The sequence below is a fragment of the Paramisgurnus dabryanus genome, chromosome 24 (assembly GCF_030506205.2).
Source record: "Paramisgurnus dabryanus chromosome 24, PD_genome_1.1, whole genome shotgun sequence".
Taxonomy (NCBI): domain Eukaryota; kingdom Metazoa; phylum Chordata; class Actinopteri; order Cypriniformes; family Cobitidae; genus Paramisgurnus; species Paramisgurnus dabryanus.
Window position 1 is genome coordinate 27163496 of NC_133360.1, and position 24871 is coordinate 27188366.

Genomic DNA, 24871 nt, shown 5'->3' on the forward strand with positions numbered 1-24871 from the left:
TTGAATAACATTTTGAAATGAAAAAGCAATGTCATGAACTGATGTTGTGAATTTTACACTTGTTTTTGAGGTTGTCTCTGATATGATGTGTTTTACTTACCAGTCTAATCTAGTATTAAACTGAAGCTGGTATAAACTGGTTTTCTGGGCAGAGATGTCTATCACACAGTCTCATCCTGTTTAAGTGGGTGGTTTGTGGCAAAGCCGATCAAGTTTTTATGCTGATTCAAGAACACGACGCTCATTTTTAATCTGTCTTTAGAATTTAAAAATATATATTTGTTATCAGTTGTCTGATTGGTCTGACTGCTCTTTTGCAAGGGCTTCTGGGTTGGTAAAGTGTGCAAAGTCTGCTGCAGACAGCATCAAGGGCAGTGCCGGCGCCAGCCGAGCGCTGATGAGGGGGCGTCTAAAATACCAGAGGGGGCGATCACATGAATGCATATAATTCCCCCAGCTAGAAAATACATAGGTTTGGTACATTAAGTTTTAAAGTGTTATAAACAAACATCTCTGTAATACAACCACAAAAACTACAGCTATAGTGAGCAACATACAGAGCTCTGAACAATACAACAACAACAAAAAAACGCATACCTAACGTTACATATTAGCACAACACTACTCATTAGAAGTTCAGACCCAGAGGTAGAAATACATTTTACGTAATGGTGGGGGGCAGTGTTGGCAAATAGAGTTGATGGTTTTCAGCCCAAAAACTGTCCAAACGCAACATTTATCAACATTTTGGTTCAATTTGATCATATAACGCAATTATTTTAACTGCCACAAGTAATGCACCATAAGCTAGCGATTAAGCAGCTAGAGAACCACAATAGCAAAATGACAATAACTTGTTTACATATACAGCTATGCTGTAGGATAGGCTAATTCAAATTCGTTAATTATACATTTAACAATGTCTGTTTTTTATCTATTTACTCCTGATAAACAGGTGTGTGTGAGAGAGAGATCGTACAGGCTTACCTTTAACGTTAAATGCAGAACAATAATAGGCTGTTGGTTGTACGTTGACTTGCAAGGATGCTGAAGAACATGAACATCTGAACTTTTCAAAACTATGTACAGTCTGACTGAAGTTCATGGTGCCCGAATTGACTTAATGACAGCCGAACATTTGGATCTTTGCACCTGAAATGCTCCGATAATTCATCCACGCCACGGCATTAATTGATGTGTGACAATCCGGAGTCCGGTTTGTAGAACTTCCAATGCTATTTTCCGTATATCCATTGATACAGGGCAGGCCCAGGTCACTCTCACACTCCTGTCTGTAAATTTTTATATAATTTCCCACTTCGACATCTTGATTTCCCTCTGAGACTCAGAACGCGGGCTCATTGTTGGCGTGCCTCAAGCCGTCAACACAAACTTGTTCAACTTCAGGCGCAGCTGCAAGAACCAACAACCACATGACGTCAAAGTACCGCGAGAACGATTCGAGAAATCATACTAAGTGTCGTTTCGTCTCGCTCTCGTGGCATTTTGACGTCTTCGCCTGATGAATTCGAACAAGCCTATAGGCTACACATGAGTGGGCGTGTGACACGGTAGAATACATGCACACTTGTTTTTTTGTTTTGTTAAATAATTAGACTTTAAAATTCACTTTAGGAAGACAATACACAAGGCAAACGTGATTTTTAAATAGCGCATTTTATCATTAAAATCCCATTCAACATTAATGGTGATCTGAGGGGGCGGGATAGTGCCAGTGAGGGGGCGACGCCCCCTCGTGGCGCCGGCCCTGATCAAGGGGGCAAAGGGGGCGCTGATGAGCACACTTCAAAGCGTAAAAATGACAGATGTGACACCCTACAGACTCGTAGACTAAGCGAGCATGCACAGTTTACTAAATATGTTACTATCAGCTCCATTTAACACTTTTTACAGGTTTTACAATTTTAAAGAAACAATTACATTCAGTTTCCCCAAAAGTGTAATGTAAATATAAAAATGTGCAGATTATTTCTGTCTCAATTTATTAGTAATGAAAGGAACAGGTTTATAAAAATATAAAACATAATCTGTCCTGTGAATGGAGTTGAGACTGTTGCACAAGAATAAGAGCACTAGCAGTAAAAAGATGAAGATTAATGATTAGATTTTTTTCTGCTGGAGACATAAAAGATGAAGTAAAGATAAGAGACATCTTTTACAAGCAGTGGCGTCTATATGCTTGTTGTATCTCACAGTAAATTTGTTTCTGCAATATGAAAATGAGAGCTATGTGATTCCCATTACAAATCCAGGCAATAACCAACTTACAACGTCCATTGCTGGTGTTTGTTAGTTCAGTTTGTTAGTTCTTCAGTCTGAATCGTAATCTAATGCTTCACCTTTTTTTCTTATTTAGTTTTTTTAGTAAGATCACAGACTGAAGTTGCAGTAGTGTATAAATTACATTGTTTTAAATGCATCCTATAAGGAATTTGCAAGCAAAGGATAGATCTGAGAGGGGCTTGAAAATATTTTTCTGTACAAAGGGTGGAAAAAGTTTGAGAACCACTAGCTTAAGGTTAAACCAAGACCTTTATTTTTTTTAAGATAATAATTCTGTATCATTTTGAAAAGGACAATGGGCACTATTTCTATTTTTTAAACCAAGAATTGTGTTATGTTAAGCAGTTCAAAATAAAATGAATCTGTTCTTATATGTCTAACTTAATTCTATATACTCAATATTACTGTTGTGCAATTCACTTGAAAACCCTTCAGGCAATGTTGGGGCATGTGGGGCTCCAGTTCCTTGGACTTTCTTTAGGGCCCCTAAAATGGTAAACATGCCACTGTTTACAGGACTCTCCAACAAATACCAGCTACACGTAAAGATAAGAATAGTTGACCGATTATGTAAAATTCAGGCATGTTCTGAAATGCTTTTCTTCTTCTTATGCTATGAAGTGTCAATAAGTGAAGGAGAGTCTTTCTTTAACATCCGCTTGAGAACGATAATCAGATCATTAAATGATCTACCACAACTTCAGATATTGACACAACTTTACAAACCGGTTGAAGTCAGAGATCTCCACGAGTACGTATGTATACACATGTATATGTATTGAATCTTTGAAATGTTACAAAAAACAAGCATGTTAGTTGTGTTTTATTTTACTGTAATAACTGTCTGTTGAATTGAGCGTCACAATGATGTTTTGTTTTCTCTCAGGAATAAGAAAAGAGTTTTGGGTCTTATGTGACTTTCTACAAAACTACATCATGAACTCCAGACTCTCATCATTGATCCTGCTGTTACACATTCAAGGTATGAACACTTTTGAGTAAACATCAGTTTTGTGCTTGTTGGAAATTTGGGAAAAGCATCAGTGTTGTTTACTGCATTAAGACAGTGATATAAGACAAGAGTCATACAAACCTTAATTATTCAAACAAGAAAATCTAGAAGCTGTCACCGGGGCAGTGCCCTTTCAAAAGTAAACTTTATTTCTACATAAACAGTGCATATAAGTATCTCAAAGGTACACATTAATACATCTGAGGTATGTAAATAGTTCATATTAGGAAACAGTTTTTCTGACAGTGTAGTTAAAGACAAGCTGGAGAGCCCAGAATGTAACCACAAAGTTATCTTCTCACTTCTGTAATTTACTGCTTTGTGTTTGTAAGGGTGGATTCACTACAGTGGTTCAGTCTGTAGGAACACTGAAATGACTGAGAAATGTTGACAGCAAGTATTTCTTGTCAATTATCACCCTTCTGTAATTTATACCAGCGACGGAAATAAGCGCAGTTATGATAGCAAAATATGTGGGAGAGCATTGCTAGAGTATATATATATATATTGTATTGCAATGTGTAGAGTGTAAGTATTAGCATTAAATCAAAACTAAACAACAGATTTGTAAATTAAATGCTTTAATAACAAAACTGAAATAAAACTTGTATTGGTTACACTATAAATGCGTGAAATGTTAAATAATACAATGAACTGTTTCCAATGTGTATGAGATATTACCTGATACTATAGAGAACAGAGTAAGAAAGAAAGAGACACCACTAGATACGTCCGTTTGTAATCGTATTGAAAAGCCTTCATGAAGTCGGAGCCGATGGTGTGGTGGGCAGCGCTCCAACATGTGGTGCTTTTGCGCTTTCGGCAACCCGAGATCGATTCACCACTCGTGGTTATTTGCCGATCTCATACCCCTCTCTCCTCCCTGTACTTTTCATTCCTCCCCTATCCTCACTATTGAATAAAGGCAAAAACTGGCCAAAAAATATAACAAAAAAATAAAAGCCTTCATGTAAACACCTAAATCAATATGATTGAGGACGATCGGATGCAAATTTGTATCGTATTGAAGGGAGGTGGTGTTCTTACCCATGTGTACTCTGCTAGTAAGTTATTGTCAAGTTTATCATTCAAGTTTACTGTTAAGCATTCATGTAGCTCCTGTCATAGTTTATTCTGTTTATCATCTGTCTTTGTTGGTGCCTTTAGGTGTTTTAGGCACCAATTGGGTTTTCTTTTGTACCCAATAAACCTTGTATGTGTACATCCAAAGCCTGCTTCTAGGTTCTCTCTCTCTCTCTCTCATGTATGCGCGGGTGTGGCGGAGCGAGTTGAGCGTGGCTGTAAGAGCGGTTGTTTGAGAGCTTTTCAGTGGTGCTTTTTCTAACACTTTTATACTTTCTTTTCACAAGGGTGATTTCTTTTTTTCTTATTTTATAATCATAAGTGTTGTTTATAGTACTTAAGGAAAGTAGTGTTAGTTTGAACAGCTCACCCGAAGGCACGGGATTAAAGTGCCGGTCCTTGTGGAGTGTTCAGTGGAGGAGTGTGGTGTGGCGGTATAGGGGAATTAGTCAGGTTTGATAGTATAAAGTCAGCGTCAAGGATGAACAGCGCTGTAGTAATTGTTTTGGATTCTGTAGACAACAGACACAAGAGAAGATAAGTATGATCTAGGAAAGTTTCAGAGCTTTCTGCAAGTAACAAAAGGGAAAAGAAATGTGGTTGTGTATGAATATTTCCCAGACAGAGCCAGGTTTATTGAAACTGCAAAAGTTTTGATGAAAAGTGGTTGGGCTCAGTGAGACAGAAGTGTTTCGTCTCAAAAAATTAGTGCAGAAAGTAAGAGAAAAAAATACACAAGATGATGTGGAAGGCTCACAAGAATAAGCCATGGACATCTTCTGAAGTGGGGTTTCTCTTGTTAACCATAATTTTTTTTATGGGTGATTTTAAGATTTCCTCACTAAATCTAAATGGAGCGAGAGATGCCAAGAAAAGAGCTTGCCTGTTTGATTTAATTAAGTTGAAAAATGTTGATATTTCTTTTTAAAAGAAACACACTCATTTATTGATAATGAAGTGGATTGGCAAAGGGAATGGGATGGCACAGTAATATTGAGTCATGGTAGCACTAATAGTGCTGGAGTGGGCATTTTATTTTCAAAATCCTTTTTGCCAGTGTCTTACAAAGTGGAAGAAGTGGTAGCAGGGAGGCTAATTAAAGTCATTGTAAAGTATGAAAAAACAACAATGATTTTAATCAATGTATATGCTCCTGTTAGTGCAAGAGAAAGAATGCTTTTTTTAGAAAAATTGTCTAATACACTTTCAGAATGTGACTCTGTAGAATTTCTTTTTTTAGCTGGTGATTTTAATTGTACTGTGAGTAATTTAGATCGCAATCATATTGAACCACATATGTCTCCAAAAAATAAATTAGCATGTATTATAGAAAACTTTGATTTATGGATGTAAAACATGGATATTTTAGGCAATACTCTTGGACACATTCTCGAGAAAATTATGTTTCAATGGCGAGAATTGATAGATTATATGGTTTTAAACATCATTCACAAATCTTTAAATCATGTGCTATATCCCCTGTTAGTTTTTCAGATCACTTTTTAGTTTGTACAGTAGTTTTTATTAACTCTCTTAAAGTTAAAAGTGCATATTGGCACTTTAATGTTTCGCCGTTCAATGATGAGAGTTTTAAAAAAGGTTTTATGTTTTTTTGGGAACAATGGAGATCCACATTGTATCAGTACAATTCATGTAAACCATGGTGGGATATATCAAAAATTCAGATTCAACAATTTTGTAAACAATACACTCTTAATAACTCCAGGAATGTAGTTAAGTTGGTAAAAAATCTTGAATCTGAAATAACTGAACTTTAGATTTTATATGATTCCACACAAGATCAAAGTCATTCTCAAACTATTAAAAGAAAAAAAGATATTTTAGCTGATCTGTTAGGAATCAGAGGACATGGAGCGTCGGTAAGATCACGTTTCCAGAATATACATGAAATGGATGCACCAACTAGTTTCTTTTTTGGCCTTGAAAAAAAATGGACAGGGTAAATTAATTCATTCATTGTGGAGTGCTGATGGGAAGGACTTGAAAGAGCCTGCAGATATTCGCAAGAGACCTGTAGATTTTTACTCTGCTCTATATACTTGTGAGTATCAGGAAAACAGTGCATTGGCACAAGAATTTTATGATGGTATTCCACGAGTGCCTGATTAGATTAATGCCGAACTGGAGCAACCGTTAACACTGGCTGATGTGTACTCAGCTGTGATGAGTATGGCAAATGGTAAGGCTCCAGGAATTGACGGGATCCCTGTTGAATTTTATAAAAAGTTTTGGCATATAATTGGTCAAGATCTGCTAGCGGTTCTTAATGAGAGTCTTGCTGGAGGGCAACTCACGTTAAGCTGCAGAAGAGCAGTGCTGACCTTGCTTCATAAAAAAGGGGATCTAAGAGATATAGGCAATTGGAGACCGGTCGCTTTACTCTGTGCCGATTACAAGGCTCTTTCTAAGGTTCTTGCAAATAGGTTAAGAAAAGCGATGGAATATGTGATACATAACGACCAGTCCTACTGCGTTCCTGGCAGGTCTATTTTTGATAACATACATTTTATACGAGATTTGCTTAAAACTTCAAATGTGTTTGGTTTTAAATGTGGTTTAGTTTCCTTAGATCAAGAGAAGGCTTTTGATTTTGTGGAGCATAAATATTTATGGAATACAATGGAAGCTTTTAATTTTTCTGCTAATTTTTTAAAAATGATTCAAGTTCTTTATGGAGATATTGAGAGTGTTTTGAAAGTCACTGGTGGTTTAAGTGCACCTTTTAATGTAAACAGAGGAATTAGACAAGGTTGTTCCTTGTCAGGTAAAACTCCCTTGCTATTGAACCTTTTTTTTTTTAAATAAAATAAGGAAAGATCTGATAGGTTTTAAAATAACTGATAATTATATACCTGTTTGTGTTCTAGCGTATGCTGATGATGTTGTTGTCATTGTTAATGATCAAGATGATGTAAACAAAGCAACGTCAATAGTACATGATTTTGGTAGAGTTTCTTCTGCAAGAGTAAATTGGAAAAAAGTTCTGGTTTATTAGTAGGTGACTGGGGGCATGAAGAACCTCAACTACCAGGAGGTTTAAGTGGGAGTAAAGGAGGCTTTAAATATTTAGGGGTTAATTTAGGTGATGACTTCACGGAAATGAAAAATTGGGAAGGTGTTTTGGAAATGGTGGAAGGAAAATTCAAAAAATGGAAATGGCTTCTTACACGAATGTCTTATAGGGGTTGAACTCTAATTATTAATAATTTGGTTGTGTCTTCCCTATGGCATAAGTTAATAGTTTTAGAGCCTCCTGCTCGTAGCTTAATAAAGGTTCAAATAATGATTGTTGATTTTTATTGGGATAATTTACATTGGATTCCACAGAGTGTTTTATTTTTACCAAGGGAGTTTGGCGGTCAAGGTCTGGTTCATCTGGCAAGCAGAAAAGCTGCTTTTAGAATTCAGTTTGTACAGAAGTTGTTATATGGGAATTTAGAATCACAATGGCGTATGTTAGCTGGGCTTAATTTAAAAAAGATAGATAATTTATGATTGATGCGCACTTTTTTCTGCTGAATTGTAATAATGTAAGTGTAAGAGGAGCTCCCTCTGTTTATTGTAGTGTTTTTAAAGTCTGGGACATTTTAGAAAAACATAAATTATTAACAGTGAAATCCTCTTTATTTTGGTTACTTGAAGAACCTGTTGTCTATGGATCAAGACTGGACTTTAAAAAAGCTGGCTTTTCTGGAATGACGGAAATATTCATTAAAGTCAGAGGTATCACAGTGAAGAATTTGACAAGCCTAGTTGGCCCACTTTTGAATAATGTTGATGCCGTAGCTAATAGACTTGGTGTTCATTCACTACAGAAGGTTGGACAAATTGTACAGTTTTTCCGGGACTCTTTAACAGAAGAGGAAAAACTGCATTAAAAGAACTGGTTAAATGGGTGTGAAGTTCCAGACATTACTGACCCTTTCCGAGTATAGGTGTGAGGCCAAAGTTTGATGAAGAGGACTTTTGGTGTTTTAAAAATGATTTTCGTTTTACTTTTTTTAACTCTGTTGGGGGGAAAAGTCTTTATATTTTTTGTGTTAAAGTTTCAAATAAAGAAAAGTTGAGAAATAGAGTGGATACGCCATGGAGATCTTTTTTAAAAGTAGGGGATGAAAAGAGGCCCGTTTGGGAAGCACTTTATAAACCACCATTGACTAAAGGGGTTGGAGACATTCAGTGGAGAGTATTACATGTTATCATCGCTGTCAATGCTTTTGTATCTGTTTTAAATTCAGATGTTACAGATAAATGCCCTTTTTGTGATTGTAGATAAACCATTTTTCATTGCTTTCTTAAAAGTGTATGGTTAGCTGCTCTGTTAATTATTCTTAAAGAATTGTTTGCTGCTTTTGATGAGGAATTTTCAGATGTGTGTTTTATTTTTGGAGTTAATTTTGGGAAAAATAAGAAAAATGTAAGCAAAATTTTGAATTTTGAATCGGACAGGCTAAAATGGCAATTTACGTCGAATGAGGAAAATTGAAAAAAGATAACAATATTGAAGTTTGTATGTTTTTTTAAAAGTCTTGTTAGAGATAGAATTTCCTTTGAACATGGATATTATAGTTGCTGGAGCTTGAATTATATAGAAGACTTTGAGGAAATTTGGAGCTATGATGGGATAATTTGTTCCATTGTTGAAGGACATTTTTTGTTTTTCTTTTTTATGCATATTTGTATATATACATACATATATGTGTGTTTAACGTGTAGGGGCTTTTAGTGTGTTGTTTTGTGTAGTTTTTCTAATGATGTTAAAATAAAGCTTTGTTAAAATTCAAAATTCTCCCTCTCTCTCTCTCTCTCCACTGGTGAACAGAGTAATACATTCCTATATCTTCTATTCTATTTTATATCAGCAACTCATTTGGAGAATAATTAAATAACTTGGGTAACGCTGTTGGGTCAGTACAGGGTTTAGATTAATCCAGGACTAGGCCTTAGTTATATTAAGACATTAAAGTAACTTTTACAAGCATACCTTACACAAAAAATACTGGTGTGCATCTTGAGATAAAACATTGGCAACAATAAGTTTAGATGGGTAACATGTTACAATAAAGTTTAATTTGTTAACATTATTAAATACATCAGCTAACTTGAGATCAAGTAGGTCAGATTTAAAAGAGAAAAACGTCTCGGGTTACGTATGTAACCCTTGTTCCCTGAGAAGGGAACGACACGCTGCGTCGCCATAGAGACGCTTTGGGAACGCATTCAGGTGTGAGTGCGTCTGAATGTGTATATCAAATCCAACCAATGGTGGGGCGTGACGTCACGGGCGGGGTGACGCAGGAGCCGGAAAGCATAAAAGGCGACGTACAACCACGCCCACACTATCTGAAATATTGCCGAAGACGGCTTACAGGTACGCAGGAAGTATGGCAAAGGAGACGCAGCGTCTCGTTCCCTTCTCAGGGAACAAGGGTTACATACGTAACCCGAGACGTTCCCTTTCGAGGGAACTCGCGCTGCGTCGCCATAGAGACGCTTTGGGAACACTATACCCAATCCGCCAGACTACGAGTGCCTGTCTGTGTGTAAAAAGCACAACTAAGACCTAAGCACCAAAGATCCAGGAGTAGGAGTGAGATCCAACTCATAAAACTGTACAAAAGTGAGCGGTGAGGACCAGCCTGCCGCATCACAGACATCCTGGACAGAGGCACCTGCCCACAGGGCTTTAGATGCTGCCATACCTCTAGTTGAATGCGCTCTGACGGTTAAAGGAGAGGGCCGTACAGAGGCTTCATAAGCAAAAGAGATAGCCTCGACTATCCATTTACTCAAAGTTTGCTTTGTGGCCAGGAAACCTTTCCGGGCCGAACCAAAGCACAAAAATAACTGATCTGCTTTCCTGAACTCCGCTGTTCTGAGCACATACATGTCCAGTGCTCGTACTGGACAGAGTAAATTAAGCTTTCTTTGGCTCGCGTCCTTAAAAGGTGGAGGGCAGAACGCCTGCAAGACTATGGGGCATGGTATGTTGCTCAAAACCTTCGGAACGTAGCCTGATCTAGGGTATAGAAAAACCTTTACCATGCCTGGAGCGAACTCGAGACAGGTTGGCGAAACTGAGAGAGCCTCTAAATCTCCTACCCTCTTAAGGGAGGTAATAGCTAAGAGAAATATAGTTTCCAGAGTAAGAAACTTTCTGAAATTATATCAATGGCTCAAATGGTGCCCCTGATAAGTCCTCCAGGACCACAGACAGATCCCACGCAGGGATCCTAAAATGACTCGCAGGCCTCAGCCTCCGAGTGCCACACAGGAAACGCATGAATAGATGGTCTCTACTTAATGAGGGACCGACCACTAAGGTATGAAAGACAGATATAACTGCCACATAAGCCTTAATGGTCAAAGGAGGCAGCCCTGCTGCAAACTGCTCTTATAAAAACTCCAGAACTGTACCAAGGGGCAGTTAACTGGGTCATATAAGTGCTCTTGGCACCACGTAATTAATGTCTTTCTTCAAATGCGTATAATTTCCTGGTGGAGGGAGCTCTGGAAATAAAATAGTCTGCACAACCTCAGTTGAGAGACCCATTTCTATGAGTCTGTCCTCCTCAGAGGCCAGACCCAAAAACTCTAGGCAGGGGTAAAACACAGTGCCCCTTGCCTGAGACTACCGATCCCTCCAGATCGGCCCCTGAAATGGGGAGCATTCTAGGAGGGAGACCAGGTTCGAAAACCACACTCGGGTCAGCCAACACGGGGCTACGAGCAACAGCTGCGCCTGTGCTGCCGGACCCTCTCCAGAACTCCCGGGAGCTGAGCAATTGGGGAAAAACACACAGGAGGCCCTCAGACCCTTCCTGTGTCATGGCAACCAGTCCGAGTGGGACTGGGTGAAAAAGAGAAAACCAAAAAGTACAATGTGAATTCTCCTGAATTGCAAACAGGTCAGCTTTCGCTTGGCCGAACCTGAGCCAAATTTGCTCCCCCACATGTGGGTGGAGTCTTCATTCCCCAAGCTCAACGCCTGCCGCAGCAGAACGTCTGCTCCATGTGGACTTACATAGATTTTGACCTTATGGTCTTCCATAGCCACTTCCCGGCCTTAGAGGGATGCATCCGTCGTAAGCCTGATGTGACGACCTTGAGCCCCTGATATTGGCCTTCATGGGAAAGGAACCATGGTTTCTTCCATAATACTAAGGCACAAAGCATCTGCGTGTGACCTTGATCATGAGAAACGGGTTGCCCCTCAGGGAACCCCATGGTTAAAAGGATGGACTCTATACGAGCAGGAGACAACCGTGCCTGCAGTCATTGAAATCCATACCACGCCCAGAAAAAGGTCCTCTGTGTTGGAGAAACATACTTTTCCTGGCGTTTATTTGATGGGACATTTTTGTCCCTTTTGGCTTTCCATAACTGATCACAGCTAGAAAGGGATGCGTCTGTCATTAATGTTTTGCGGCGACAGACCGCACCTAACTTGGGGCCTGTAAACAAATACCCAAAACATTTTTCCATATTCTTAGGGCACGAAGACATATGCGCGTAACCCTGAACATGTGAAAAAGCCAACACTGGCCTTTTTTGAGAAAGGAACCATAGTTTCTGCCATAATACTAAGGCACAAAGCATTCGCGTGTGACCTTGATTATGCAAAAACGGGTTGCCCCTCAGGGAACCCCATGGTTAAAGGATGGATTCTATACGAGCAGGAGACAACCGTGCCTGCAGTCGTTGAAATCCATACAACACCCAGAAAAGAGGTCCTCTGTACTGGAGAAGCACAATTTTCCTGGCGTTTAACTGATTGGATATTTTTGTCCTTTTGGCTTTCTATAGCCGATCCTCAGCTTAACAGAAATGCATCTGTCATTAATGTCATGCGACAACAGTCTGCACCTCACTCCGGGCCTTAGACAGAAACCCAGCATTTTTCCATATTCTTAGGGCACGAAGACATGCGCGCGTAACCCTGAACATGGTAAAACGGCCAACACTGGCCGAAATAACCATTGTTTCTTCCATAATACTAAGGCAAAAGCATCTGTGTGTGACCTTGATCATGAGAAATGGGTTGCCCCTCAAGGAACCCCATGGTTAAAGGATGGATTCTATACGAGCAGGGGACAACAGTGCCTGCTATTGTAGAAATCCATACTACACCCAGAAAAGAGGTCCTCTGTACTGGAGAAGCACACTTTTCCTGGCGTTTTAGCTGATTGGACATTTTTGTCCTATTGGCCTTCCATAGCTGATCCGCAGCTTAAGAGAGATGCCGCTGTCATTAATGTCATGCAGCGACAGACCACACCTCACCTCGGGCTTTGAGACAGAAACCCGAAATCTTTACATATTCTAGAGTACGAAGACATGTGCGCGTAACCCTGAACAGGCAAAAAGGGTTGCCCCTCGAGGAAAAACCCTGATTTTAAAACCATCACTTGGTGTGCGATTGACCTAGCTTCAACTCATTCACTTATGTGAAAAATGGACATGACACGAGCAGGAGACATCTGTGCCTGCATCATCGTAGAGTTCCATAATATCCCCAAAATGTGATCACCTGTGTTGGGACTAACATACTTTTCTTGGTGTTCAGTCTCAACGCTAGGTATCTAGATGTGCAAACACAACATCTCAATGCTGTGCTGCCATCTGTGCTGACTGTGCTAATATTAGCCAATCATCAATATAAATAGTATGCAAATGCCCTAAAGATGCAATGACGCCAGGGCAGCATTTACACATTTTGTAAATGTGTGAAGGGATAGATCTAGGCCGAAGGGAAGGCTGATATTGGTATGCAATGCCCCAAAGGCAAACCTAAGATTCTGTGAGCAGGAAAAATCCATTAACAAAAACCAGTCCTCGGATCTGATTTGAGATAAATGTGAGTGACTGTCAACATCATGAACCATAATTTTGTGACAGTTTCGTGTAGCCTTTGAATAAAAGGAACTCCAATTCCTGCTCTAAAATTAGGCATAGCCTAATTTTCTGTGCATAACACCCATTGAGATATGTTTGGAATGTTTTTCCATGCTATTATATTTTTTACCAAGGTAACCTGATTTACTGTGCTCTGTACTACAAGAGGCAAAGTGTTCACAGTTAATACAGGAGGGTACTGAGAAGTGTGGGGACCCGTAAAAGGCGGATACAACCCACACTCCCCAGGAGGGCATACCCTGATAGGGCTTTATATACTGTATATATTTGACAATGTTGGAGGCTTTAGGGATGAAGCCACTCATGGCAACATAAAAACATCCTCTAAATATAGCCTATTATGTTTAAAAGCTAGCTGAAGTGCTTGTGTAAACATGGTCAGATGGTCTTTTCCATGACTTGCATAATAATGGAGATCAGGAAAGAAAGAAAGCCTCTGGTGTTGAGATTGCACTCATTTTGTAAGAAAACTCTCATCTAATTTGCTGGATGATATAGTTTCTTTTTTTTTTACATATATTTATTTATATATTTTATATATATATATATATATATATATATATGCTGGTTCATACATATTAAAACCAGTGTTAATTTTAGCAGCAAATTCTGATTTAGTCTTAGTCTTTTGAATAACACACCATTTAGTTTTAGTCTTATTTTAGTCATCTGAAATCTTTTAGTTTTAGTCTAGTTTTAGTCGACGAAATATCATAAGAGTTTTAGTCTAGTCTTAAGTTTTTTAGTCTGTTATGGAATGGTATTAAGGTTTGAATATGCAATACAGACACAGATTTAATGGTTGTTATAGAAAACACGTATTTTATTTTATTCTTAAAGATACAATATGTAAGATCCGCCACTAGATGGCGCACTATCTAAACAAAAACAATCGCGTGGTGTGATGACGTTATGAAGGCGCTTGGAATGATGGGATTTGTTGTCTTCAACACCACCGCTGACGGTCATCAATCAGACGGGAACGATAAATCATGGATTTAATGGATGAGGTAAAGTTTTATGATGTGTTTGATGTCATCGTTTTATTTCATTAAATTGAATTAGACCCGAGTAATGTAAGGTTTACAACCAAATTGTTAGTGATAGATGTTAGAATATTAGTCCAATTCAATTGTGTGATAGCACAGCAGAGTTTTAAATTTTTAAATCAATCATAGTGAAAGTTGTTTAAAACTTACCAATATCAATTACAATAACAATTGATTCATATCTCTGTATAACACTGCTTTTATTTACATTGTATAACGTGTCAGGTAACATTATTTACATGTATAACGTGTCATCAGGCAGAGTACATAAATCAGTAAATAACCACATGTAATAAAACTGCAACTACATAAACATTAGTCTTCAAGAAAACTAATTTTTTAATGTATAAAATAAAGCATGATGAATTTCAACTTCATTATGACCTAAGATTATGCACTGCACATAGTTATGTAAAATATTAAAAACATTTTATACTTTTTAAAGTATATGCAACTATGTATTGTCAGCTATAATGTGATATCTGTATAAACAATTGTTTATATTTGTTTTGATAACATTTGACTGTGTGCAGGGAGACACAGATAGCTCTGTACTGGACTTTTCCATGTCAAAGGCTGATGAGACCTGGAGTCCTCCTCAGAGCAGCTGGCATGAAGCATCTGGTGGAAGAGGTAAAGGTGCAGACACTAGTAAAAGGAAAGGGACAGGAAGAGCCAAAGGAACGGGAAGAGCTTCCAGAGTGGGAGAAACAGCTGGAGCTGCTGAACCCAGCTGTGCTGTAGGAAGAAGATCAGCAAGTAGACGGAGAAGGTCTACAAGTGGACGACAGGCAGCTAGAGGGAGAGGAAATACGGCATCATCTGGACTGGGTGAAGAGGACAGATTAAGGGTATCTAGGCTGCCAGAGGAAAGGAGGTTGATGACACAAGTGCGTATGGGCATACTTTATATTTATTAAAAAAAAATTGTTTGGCATTAAAATTTCTTATTTGTTTTTTTTCAGGAGGTTATAGGGAACATGAACCTGGATGAAGCTCAGGGACTCTTAGAACGAGTTTTGAATAGAGAACCAGGCCTTATCTTCGATGTTCTTCAATCACCTAGTTATCGCGAGGAACAACAATTACAGCATGTACCTCCATGGTGTTCCTGTACAAGATGCGTTGACATGCCATCTGATATTGAAAAGAAATGTTGTGGCATGACACAGAGCACATGTGTAAGCATGTTGCCCCACATGTCATTATACATATTGGATGAGCATGTATTGCGCCTGTCACGCCGTTTAAGAAATGACATATATGCCCTCCGCGACACCCAGGAGCCTGGGGATGACAACCGTGAATACCGCTATGCTGCTTATAGAAATTTTGTCTTGTGGCAGTGTGGTTCACTTGGGGCAGGCAATCGTGTGGTCATCTCCAGCTGCTGTGTGCGCAGAATACGTGAAAAATTCCCAGACCCAAATGGGCAGTACACTGGATTCATTGCTGCTGTGCTGTAATTTAAAAAGTATTCTGCTAAACTTATGTTGTCCTATAGCTATATTTGTTAATTTTTTAATGTAAGATTCTAATTTATGTTCCATTGTTACTTGTTTCCACTATCTAGTTGTTAATTTTTGCATTAAACAATTTTAAGGATTTAATATTTTATGTTGCCTTCTTTATTCGAATCTGTTTACAAAAAAAGGACAATAAAAAAAACTAATTGAAGTATTTATTAATAATAACAGCAAGAATATATATTTTTTTCTTTTATGACACATTTTACATTACTTACAAGTTATGTACATAACTTAGAGCACTTATAAGAGGTGTTCATCTCTTGACTCTGGTTGTGTAGAGCTTGCTCCTTTTTGGGAAAAAAAAGAAGTCAAAACATTGCAGTCAGATGAAAATGAATAAATGCCATGTTTAAATAAAGATTAATTTGTCCTCATCAGTAACACTAGTAACATAAACCTAGATTTATCATAGCAACTTCTATGAAATATCATTATATACACATGACATATTTATTTATTAAATTTTTTTAAAATAATCACATGACAGCTGTAAATGTGTACTACTAAGTGTGGGACATTATTTGCAATTCATACCTATGCCCCTACTGACATGTGACTCAAGAATGCAGCCAATTGATGGAGGTTCGACCCTTGGAAGGAGGCCCAGTGTCCGGGGATCCTCCGGCCTTGGAGACCTTCGTCTTGGCATCCCCATATCAGCCTGGAGTCTTGCACGCACAATTGCCGCTTGCAGATCAGGAATGTAACTATAGTCTTTTGCCACCTTCAAGGCATATACTGTCCATCTACCAGTTTTCTTCTGGAACAGTCTGCGAAAGCTGTAATAAAAAATTTCCTTTACACAAAAGCTTCTCCAGCAATACATGGTTAAAACAAATATGAATAACCATACACCAAGTTCAACATTCAATTGTAAGTGATTGTCATCGATTTTTTTTAGTAATCTTACATCTTTTGGCCATTTTTGTTGAGCAGTGGTGGTCGGTCTTTATGGTGGTTATAATCCAGGGCTGCCAGGAGAGTTCTTGCCTCATAGACCAGAGGTGAGAAGCTGAAGCGTTTGCTGGCGTACATCAGCAAGTGGTTGTGAAATGATTCAAGCTGACAGGTTGATCTGGAAAAACATGTTAGCCTATGTTTATATTTCAAGTAGAGTACCAAACAATTCTCAAACCAACTTACTATTTTGAAAAGTGTAGACTACTGAAAATGTGATGAAACACATTCCATTTAGAAACAGACATGATTGCTCTGAGAACTTACCTGAAAGGTAAATATCGGTGAACATTTCTGAGCAAACTCTTATTGAGAACTACAGCTTCCAGTGCTTTGTGAGCTTTAGAACCACTCTCCAGCCATTGCTTGTCTTGGTTCTCTGGCAGGCTGCCATTAAGGCAGTGTCCAAGGTACCATTCGTGCTCGTTTGTCACATGGTGAAGCACACTGCTCCACAGTTTCTAAAGCAATTTGACATTAGACCATAAAGTCAAAGAATACAAATATTAATATTGTATAAATTGTAGTGTGTTGTTATGAGCATGCTGTACACAAAGAGATTGTATTCTTAAAACAGTATGTCTCATTGCACACAGAAACATTAGACTTGCATGAAAAGTAAGCTACATTTTAACGATGTATTTAGATGCAGTAAGAGGTGTCCAGAAATGTGACAATGAGTATTACTTACAAGGAACTGCTGTACCGTGTCTGCATTTTTACAGCAAAACCAGAAATGGTTTACAATGTCTTTCACCCAGTGTAGCAGGATCTTTTGTCCAGATTGCTGAGCCGCCTAAGGAAACATAAAACAGAAGCGTTTCATTGCAGCTCATAATAAAACAGCATTAGACTTTACAAATAAGCACAAATCTACAAAAGAAAAACATTCAAGTATTTAAAAAACATACTGCAGAAATCTTCTTGGCTAAATTCTTGGCTCCATGCCATACGTCCCATGAGTGTACAACTCCTGTGCCCTTGTATCGTCCAGTCATTTGATCTTGTAATGAAAGTCAAAACAACATACGATTCATAAACACTTGATAAATATATACCACGTTTTCATTGTACATGTTGGATAATCAACTTACTCATAGTAGATGCAATTTGTGCATGAGCATCAGTGCATATTCCTGAAATCTTCAGTTCGCTGAGAAGCTTGTCCATTGTTGTAACAAACGCCTCTTTCTCCATGACTACTGAATTCCGCCCAGTCTGCCTTTTATCTATAGTCACAACAGAGATGATTTCCTTTGAATCATTCTCCATTGTTGTGTAAGAGCAATACTGGGCACAGTAGCCAGGGCTATCCATTCGTCCATCACCTGTACATGGCACAATCAATCAACAAATGAGAATTGAATTAATATTTAAAACAAGGAAGAAAATATATCAAAGTAATGTCAACAGGCCCAAAAAAATTTGTAATTGAATGTTTTTTTACACAGTTTTACCATAAAAATGTGATGAGGTTATTGCATAGATTATTTAATTTTTACAAAATAATAGGTAATCATACCCAATACAACTACGCCATCTTTACTCTTCAGACGTTGAATGGCGGCTGAACTCTTGCTCTCCCACATGTCCTTTATTGCTCCTAAGCAGTAGGTGTCCTGAATGTTAAAGAAAGTAGACTTCCCTACAAAGCCCATGTTCATGTAATTGAACAGGTGTGACACTTTGTAATAGTTATTTCCTGAGAGTAGAATGTTAGTGGCCATCATGAAGTCTCCTGCCTGCATTCCAAATTTTAGCATGGGCTGTGAATTCCAAGTCCACACTTTGTGCCCATTTGAACATATCTTGAAATAAAAGACATAGAAAGTTAATCATGTGCATACAAACTGTGAATTTCACAATTTATATAAACTACTTGCGATTACTTTTTCAACTGTATATACATTAATATTCAAAAAACGTACCCATTGTAAAACACTTGCTGTTCCCCTTGAAGTCAGATGTACTTCAAATGGTGGTGACGCCTGACAGGTTTCTTTTGTAATTTTGTTTATGAAATTGCACTTCAGTACAGGTAGCTGTAGATGTGTGACAAGTTGTTTCAACTTGGCTTCATATACAATAGATGCTCGTTGTCCAATTATGTCGTCCTCACACATGACTTTGTGGCTAGCAGAAGATGTAGGGACATGCTGCTCACATAGGAATGGCACTTCATCCTCTGGTGTAAGATGTACTGTCTCTTCCAGACCAATGGACTCTATGCACGCTTAACTTCCGCGTTTGACTCAAGGCTGCTCTTCAGTTTCCGGTACGGGAGATTTAAAGCGGAGTGACGGCAGAATCGCTAAATTTACTCGTTGTTTGCTGGATTTACCCAAATTTACAACCTGTGATGTGTGAAGAATTGTCCAGATGTGCAAACTCGAGAAAGGTTGCAAGTCGTCTTATCTCTGTAATCATTATGATATGTTCATCATACTAGCAGAGCTTACATTGTGCTGTTTTTATGATTCAGGATTAATGTCTTTGTAAGGTTATCTTAAAGTGTCAGGTAAATTAAAAGACGTAAATGAAATCTCACTGCTATATGAGGAAAAAGCAACACGAACTGCAGCAGGACTTATATTAAATGTGACGTTTAATACCTTTTTTTTTGTTGTATATTCACGTCGATTGTCAAAAAATTTTTATTTGGATATTTTTTAGTCATATCTTCGAACTTTATAGGATATAAATAACAACGCAAAAAGAACTATTGACTATGGTAAAGTCCATTTAAGAAATCTATTCCATTATTTGTTTATTTCTTGTGCTGTTTGTTTATTTTAATACCCCGTGTATTTAGTTTGTTGTGTGTGTGTTTTATTTTTCTCTGAAGTTATTCTTGTTGTCATTGATATGAATTTTCTATTTGTCTTTTGCATTTGTTATTAATAAAGCATAAATGCGCAAAATACACGTTTTTTACTGTTCTAACATTTTGCTTGTATAACCACAGATGTTATCTTCGCTAGTACTGATGATAACAATTATACAAAATTCATAAGTATATCAACAACAGATGAATAGCACTGTTATCAGTGCAATTTCTTTCTAAAACTAGTGTTAATGCAGATACAGGGTAGCAGTGTAGAAGTTGTCATGCTTGAGTCTAATGCTGTAAACACTATGACACACACCAGTGGTGGCTAGAAGTTCGGTTCTCCCGTCTATAAAAATATACTTTCATACGTTTAAATGTCATTATGGTATTAAATGTGAAGTATAAGTTATTTCTATGTAAATTAAACAACCATCAACAAAATTTGCAGTGTTATTTTGGCTATTTTGGCAACCAACGTTCCTGAATATCATTGAGCTCTATGACTGGCGGAAGTAGTCCAGCATCCTGAGATTTCACCGGAAATACGTCAAGCACCGCCGTGCATAGAGTCCATTACGTGAAGCTCCTCAATTTTCCGAAAATCCTTAGTTCCTTCACCTGTTCTGTATATATAAAGAACATTTCTTACAAAACTTTAATAACAATTTATTTTACCATGTGCAGTTTAAAGAATCATTAATATAACATTAATTTGATTTAAAATAGATGTAATGACAAGGACTGGGCATAGGAGTAAAAAACAACATCAGTCACAGTCAGTCAATCAACTGATGTTGCAATTATTCTGACAGTTTATAATTTTTGTGTAAAACAGATACCTAGGATTAATTTGTTTTACATATGTATGAAAATATAAAGCCAAAAAAAAACATGATTATGGCAGACAAACCTAAGACAGAGAGAGGGAACATAGTCCTCATCAGAAGTGCTGTCATCACTTTCTTTTCCTGATGTGGAACCATTTGGGTCTCTAAAATCAATCCTGCAAATGTAATAGTAGTAATAGTAGTAATACTAATAACAATACATGTGAGAAATTATTAGTGATACTAACAAAATTAATAAATAAACTGTATGTGTAATTCACTGTACACAATATTTTATTATTGTTTGAGTAAGCAAATAGGTTTTGTAAAACTGCAATACAAACTTACACAGTGTTATGAAGATCATTGGCATCTTCATTCACAGTAATGGTGGACTCATCATTGAAGCTCATCTTGGAAAAACTACACAACACCCCACAAAAAAAACAACAACATTATAAACCAATGGCAAGATGCATAACACTGGCTTGGTTATGCAACACTTTAATTTGTTGCTTGTGATGCTCGCTTTTATGATAAAATTATTATGATACACATCTTTACATAGTAAAACATCTAAGATTCACCTATCGTGTAACAGCTGTTCGTCACTTTCTGCCATAGAAAGGTGTTCTATTCCAGGCTCCAGAAAACATTGATCTCTGTAAAACATATTTTCGCAATTTATCCAATGTAATTCTATGCAACATTTCTATTGCAATTACATTTTGGTAATGCCTACCTGTCTGATAGTGAGTCAATGGATGAAGCAATGCTTGAGAGGGTTTGAAGAGGCATTCCAGGTCCTTTGTAAGGCGTTGACGTTGATGGTCCACTTTTTTGGTAACTTTAAAAAAAAAGTGGCATTGAAACATTTGATTTTCACAAAAAGCTAAAGCATAACAACACAAGTATAATCTACAATGATTTCTCACATCATATAGTGATCATATATTTACAGTACTATTCTTATTGTGAGGTTATGATGTAAAATTATGATAGCTACACTGTAGACGCTACTACATACTCTATACAATACTGGGATTAGTAAGTGTCTGAAAAAGACAATTTCGACAATACAGCAAATATAATGTGACAGTAATTCGTCAGATTCATTGATTACTGTTTAGTCAGATGATATAAATACGATTACCACTACCACTAGTTCAACAAATATATACACTTGTGCACATTCAAACACAGTAATGGGGCATACACAGCAAACTTGAGTTCAAAGTTTTGCGCGAGTAGATAATATACAAAGTCGTGATGCGCGAGTAGATTACACGCTATCAATCAATGGATCAGACGCGTACTCGCACGGGTAAATCCTGCGAGTAAATAACTCTAGCGCGAGTAACGCTACCGCGATGCATCACGTTTGGTGTGCATGTCCAATAAGACTGATTTTGTTAATCGATATAATAGCATACGTTTTCTGTAAGGATCAGAATCAAAACAACTCACCTGTCGAGTAAAACACAAGCAAGATCGGCATCTCTTTCTAGTTGAAGTTTATCGCGCAGCTCTTTCCATCTAGAAAATGCCACACCGATATTGATCCTTGCTCGTTCTTTCCTCTTATCCCAAACTCTTCTTGGGTCGTTTGGTTGGCCCGTACGCTTACGCTTACGGGGGCTGTCTTTGCCGACAGAACCAGCAGCAGACAGTAAAGCGTAATTATGTTCCATCAATAAGTAACACAATCCACCATAAAATGTACAAACAGAAAATAAGGCACTACTTGAAGCAAGCTAGTGGTTTGCTGAACGGACGCTAAACACTACTTCCGCATTTGTACACGACACTGTTGTTTCAGCGTCAGCAAAGGCGGTGACAAACGGTCACGTGGATATTAACGTCATCAACATGCTACTGCTTTGCCCCGTGTCACTGTTTACAAATGGAAATTTTCTCAGGATTCACAAGTAGTTGAAAACAGTGGAGATATTGTAAGTAATCAGCTGAAAAAAATATATAAGACTGGACTAATGATTTTTGGATATTTTAATGCAAATATTTTACAAATTGTATCTTTAATGTCAAAAAAACTGACCGTGGCTTTTTCACCAAAGAAAATATCACATAAAATAAGCATAAGGCCCGCTCTACCTAAAAATATACATGGTCCCTGAAAAAGATATGCATTGTCCCTAAATGACATGCACACACAGACGCACGCAGACACACAGACAGAGACACACACACGCACTTACGCACGCACTTTGTCCAGTCATGTAAAACCACAACATCTACTATAATAGTAACGTTACACATTTCATTCAATTTGAGGACACTGAATATTTATACTCAGTATTAATTCAGACAACCCAATACAATCAATACAGTTCAGATGTGTATTCCTTTCGTTTCTATGTTATACCAAGTTTAGCGAAAACACTGTGGTTTATCTGATAAAATAACCTTAGCGTGTATGCTTACCTTCGCACGTATTTCTGGATGAGTCGTCTTTACAGGCTGTCGTCTTGTCATATTTGTAGTGTGACCAGATTAGACGCTAGCTCTGACATTTTTGTTGTTAATGAGACATGTCTTCGGACCGGGTGCACCGCAAAACGTTAGCGTGTTGCTAACGAGCGAAGTCAACTGAAATCAGCCAAAGCTGGGAACTAAGACTGTACAACTAAATATAATGTAAACAACCTGTTGTGAAAACAAACTTTGCCGCGGGTTTTCAAAATGACTCTGCCGACTGCTGCCTGTGTAGATCAACCTACCCTCAAAGATTCGCTCTGATTGGATTTCTTCCCAACTGTCCCACAAAATGAGTAGCTCTGATTGGATCTCTTCTCCATTCGTCCCTCCCTAACATTTTCGTCTTATTTTTATTCGTTGACTAAAGTGTAAGTTAGGCCTGGCAAACTCGATTCCTTTTAAGGATCCGGGTTATTGTGAGTCACTCACTAAAGTGATCCGGGTTGTGTGATTCACTTGAGTCATTTGAGTCAGTATTGCTAAATTGCCAAGGAAACTCAGTACAGACCCACTTGTAACCGGCTGATCCACGCGACTCGAGATTCTCAGAGACGGAAACATTGCAGACTCGCAGACCATGGACATGAGACTCGCTCTACAGATCCCACTAACCGGCTGATTCGCGTGGATCAGCCGGAGCCGGTTAGTGGATCTATAGAGCGACTGAAGTCTCCTCAAAAGCAAATCCATAACAAAAGCCTTTCACTTCTGAAATAACATGCTTATAGGTTTTAGGTTTGGTGTGTATGGTCGACCATTTAAAAAAGAAGCCTAATAACAACAGCATAATAATATAGAGAAAATATAGAAAAGAACTGTCCTGCTTATGTAGCCCCCAGAGTCGGAGAGACAGTTCGCGCAGATCAGCCGGTTACGGATCAGCCGGCGGATCAGCTGGTTACGGATCAGTCGGTTACGGATCAGCCGGTTACGAGTTGAGAGACTCTCGAGTCAGAGCAGATTCGCATGTCTCTCGAGTCCGCATTGTTTCCGGCTCTGAGTGAGAATCTCGGGTCAGTTCGCGGCTCGCGCGGATCCACAGGTCTCTCGAGTTTGCAATGTTTCCGGCGCTGAGTGAGAATCTCGGGTCAATTCGCGGCTCGCACGGATCCGCAGGTCTCTTGAGTTTGCAATGTTTCCGGCTGACGGCTCTGAGTGAGAATCTCGGGTCAGTTCTCGTGCAGATCAGCCGGTTACGAGTGGATCTGTAGTGCGAGCGAAGTCTCATCAATAATGTTGAAAGAGGTTTGTGTGTGTGGTGGCGCTGTTTATGGTTTTACATTGAATTGTAGTAGGACTCAACTGATCCGGGTTAATGACACTAGAGACTCGCGATTCATGAGTTAATTTAAAGATCCGGGTTAAAGATCCGAGTGAGTCGCGACTCGAACAGGTCTAGTGTAAGTTATATTTCGTTACAGTCTTCGTCATCATATATGATTTTATTTAGTTTTTATTTAGTTTTCGTCCGTGAAAAAGGTTCGTTGACGAATATTTTTCGTCATCGTCTTCGTCAACGAAATTAACACTGATTAAAACTAGCAGTTACGAGAAACAACCTCGATAAACTTCTCATTTAGTAGACCGCAAGACACGCGAACATCGTCTGACACAGTCAAACAGTAAAGCACGGGCTACCGATCGGGGCGGGAGAAACCGACATGCGGGCTCCCGAATCCCTCCCGATAGCGATGATAAGTGCACACCGCCTTAGCGGACGCGTATCTGAACCAGTCGGTGAAGAGAAGGGCTGTGTTTACAACATATATCTCCTCAGAGGTAAAACATTGCATAGAGCTCCCGTTCGGGTTGGAAGTGACCGCAATGCGTGCTTCCAAACCCTCCCG

General features: G+C 38.5%; 2 protein-coding genes across 2 annotated transcripts in view; one reads left to right on the plus strand and one right to left on the minus strand.

Annotated features, from left to right (window-relative positions):
* Positions 1-24871, plus strand: part of LOC135741088 (uncharacterized) — a 98848-nt gene that overhangs the window by 18317 nt on the left and 55660 nt on the right. The gene's annotated exons all lie outside the window — the stretch shown is intronic.
* LOC135741266 (uncharacterized) lies at positions 16080-22219 on the minus strand. Its single transcript, XM_065259914.2, has 13 exons — positions 21996-22219; positions 21271-21375; positions 20877-20951; positions 20612-20704; positions 18800-19004; positions 18394-18679; positions 17966-18199; positions 17783-17874; positions 17563-17667; positions 17139-17332; positions 16825-16989; positions 16449-16693; positions 16080-16201 (listed from the first exon to the last, which is right to left on the minus strand). The coding sequence occupies exons 1-13, from the start codon at positions 22217-22219 to the stop codon at positions 16155-16157; spliced, it is 2070 nt and encodes a 689-aa protein (XP_065115986.2). The 3' UTR covers positions 16080-16154.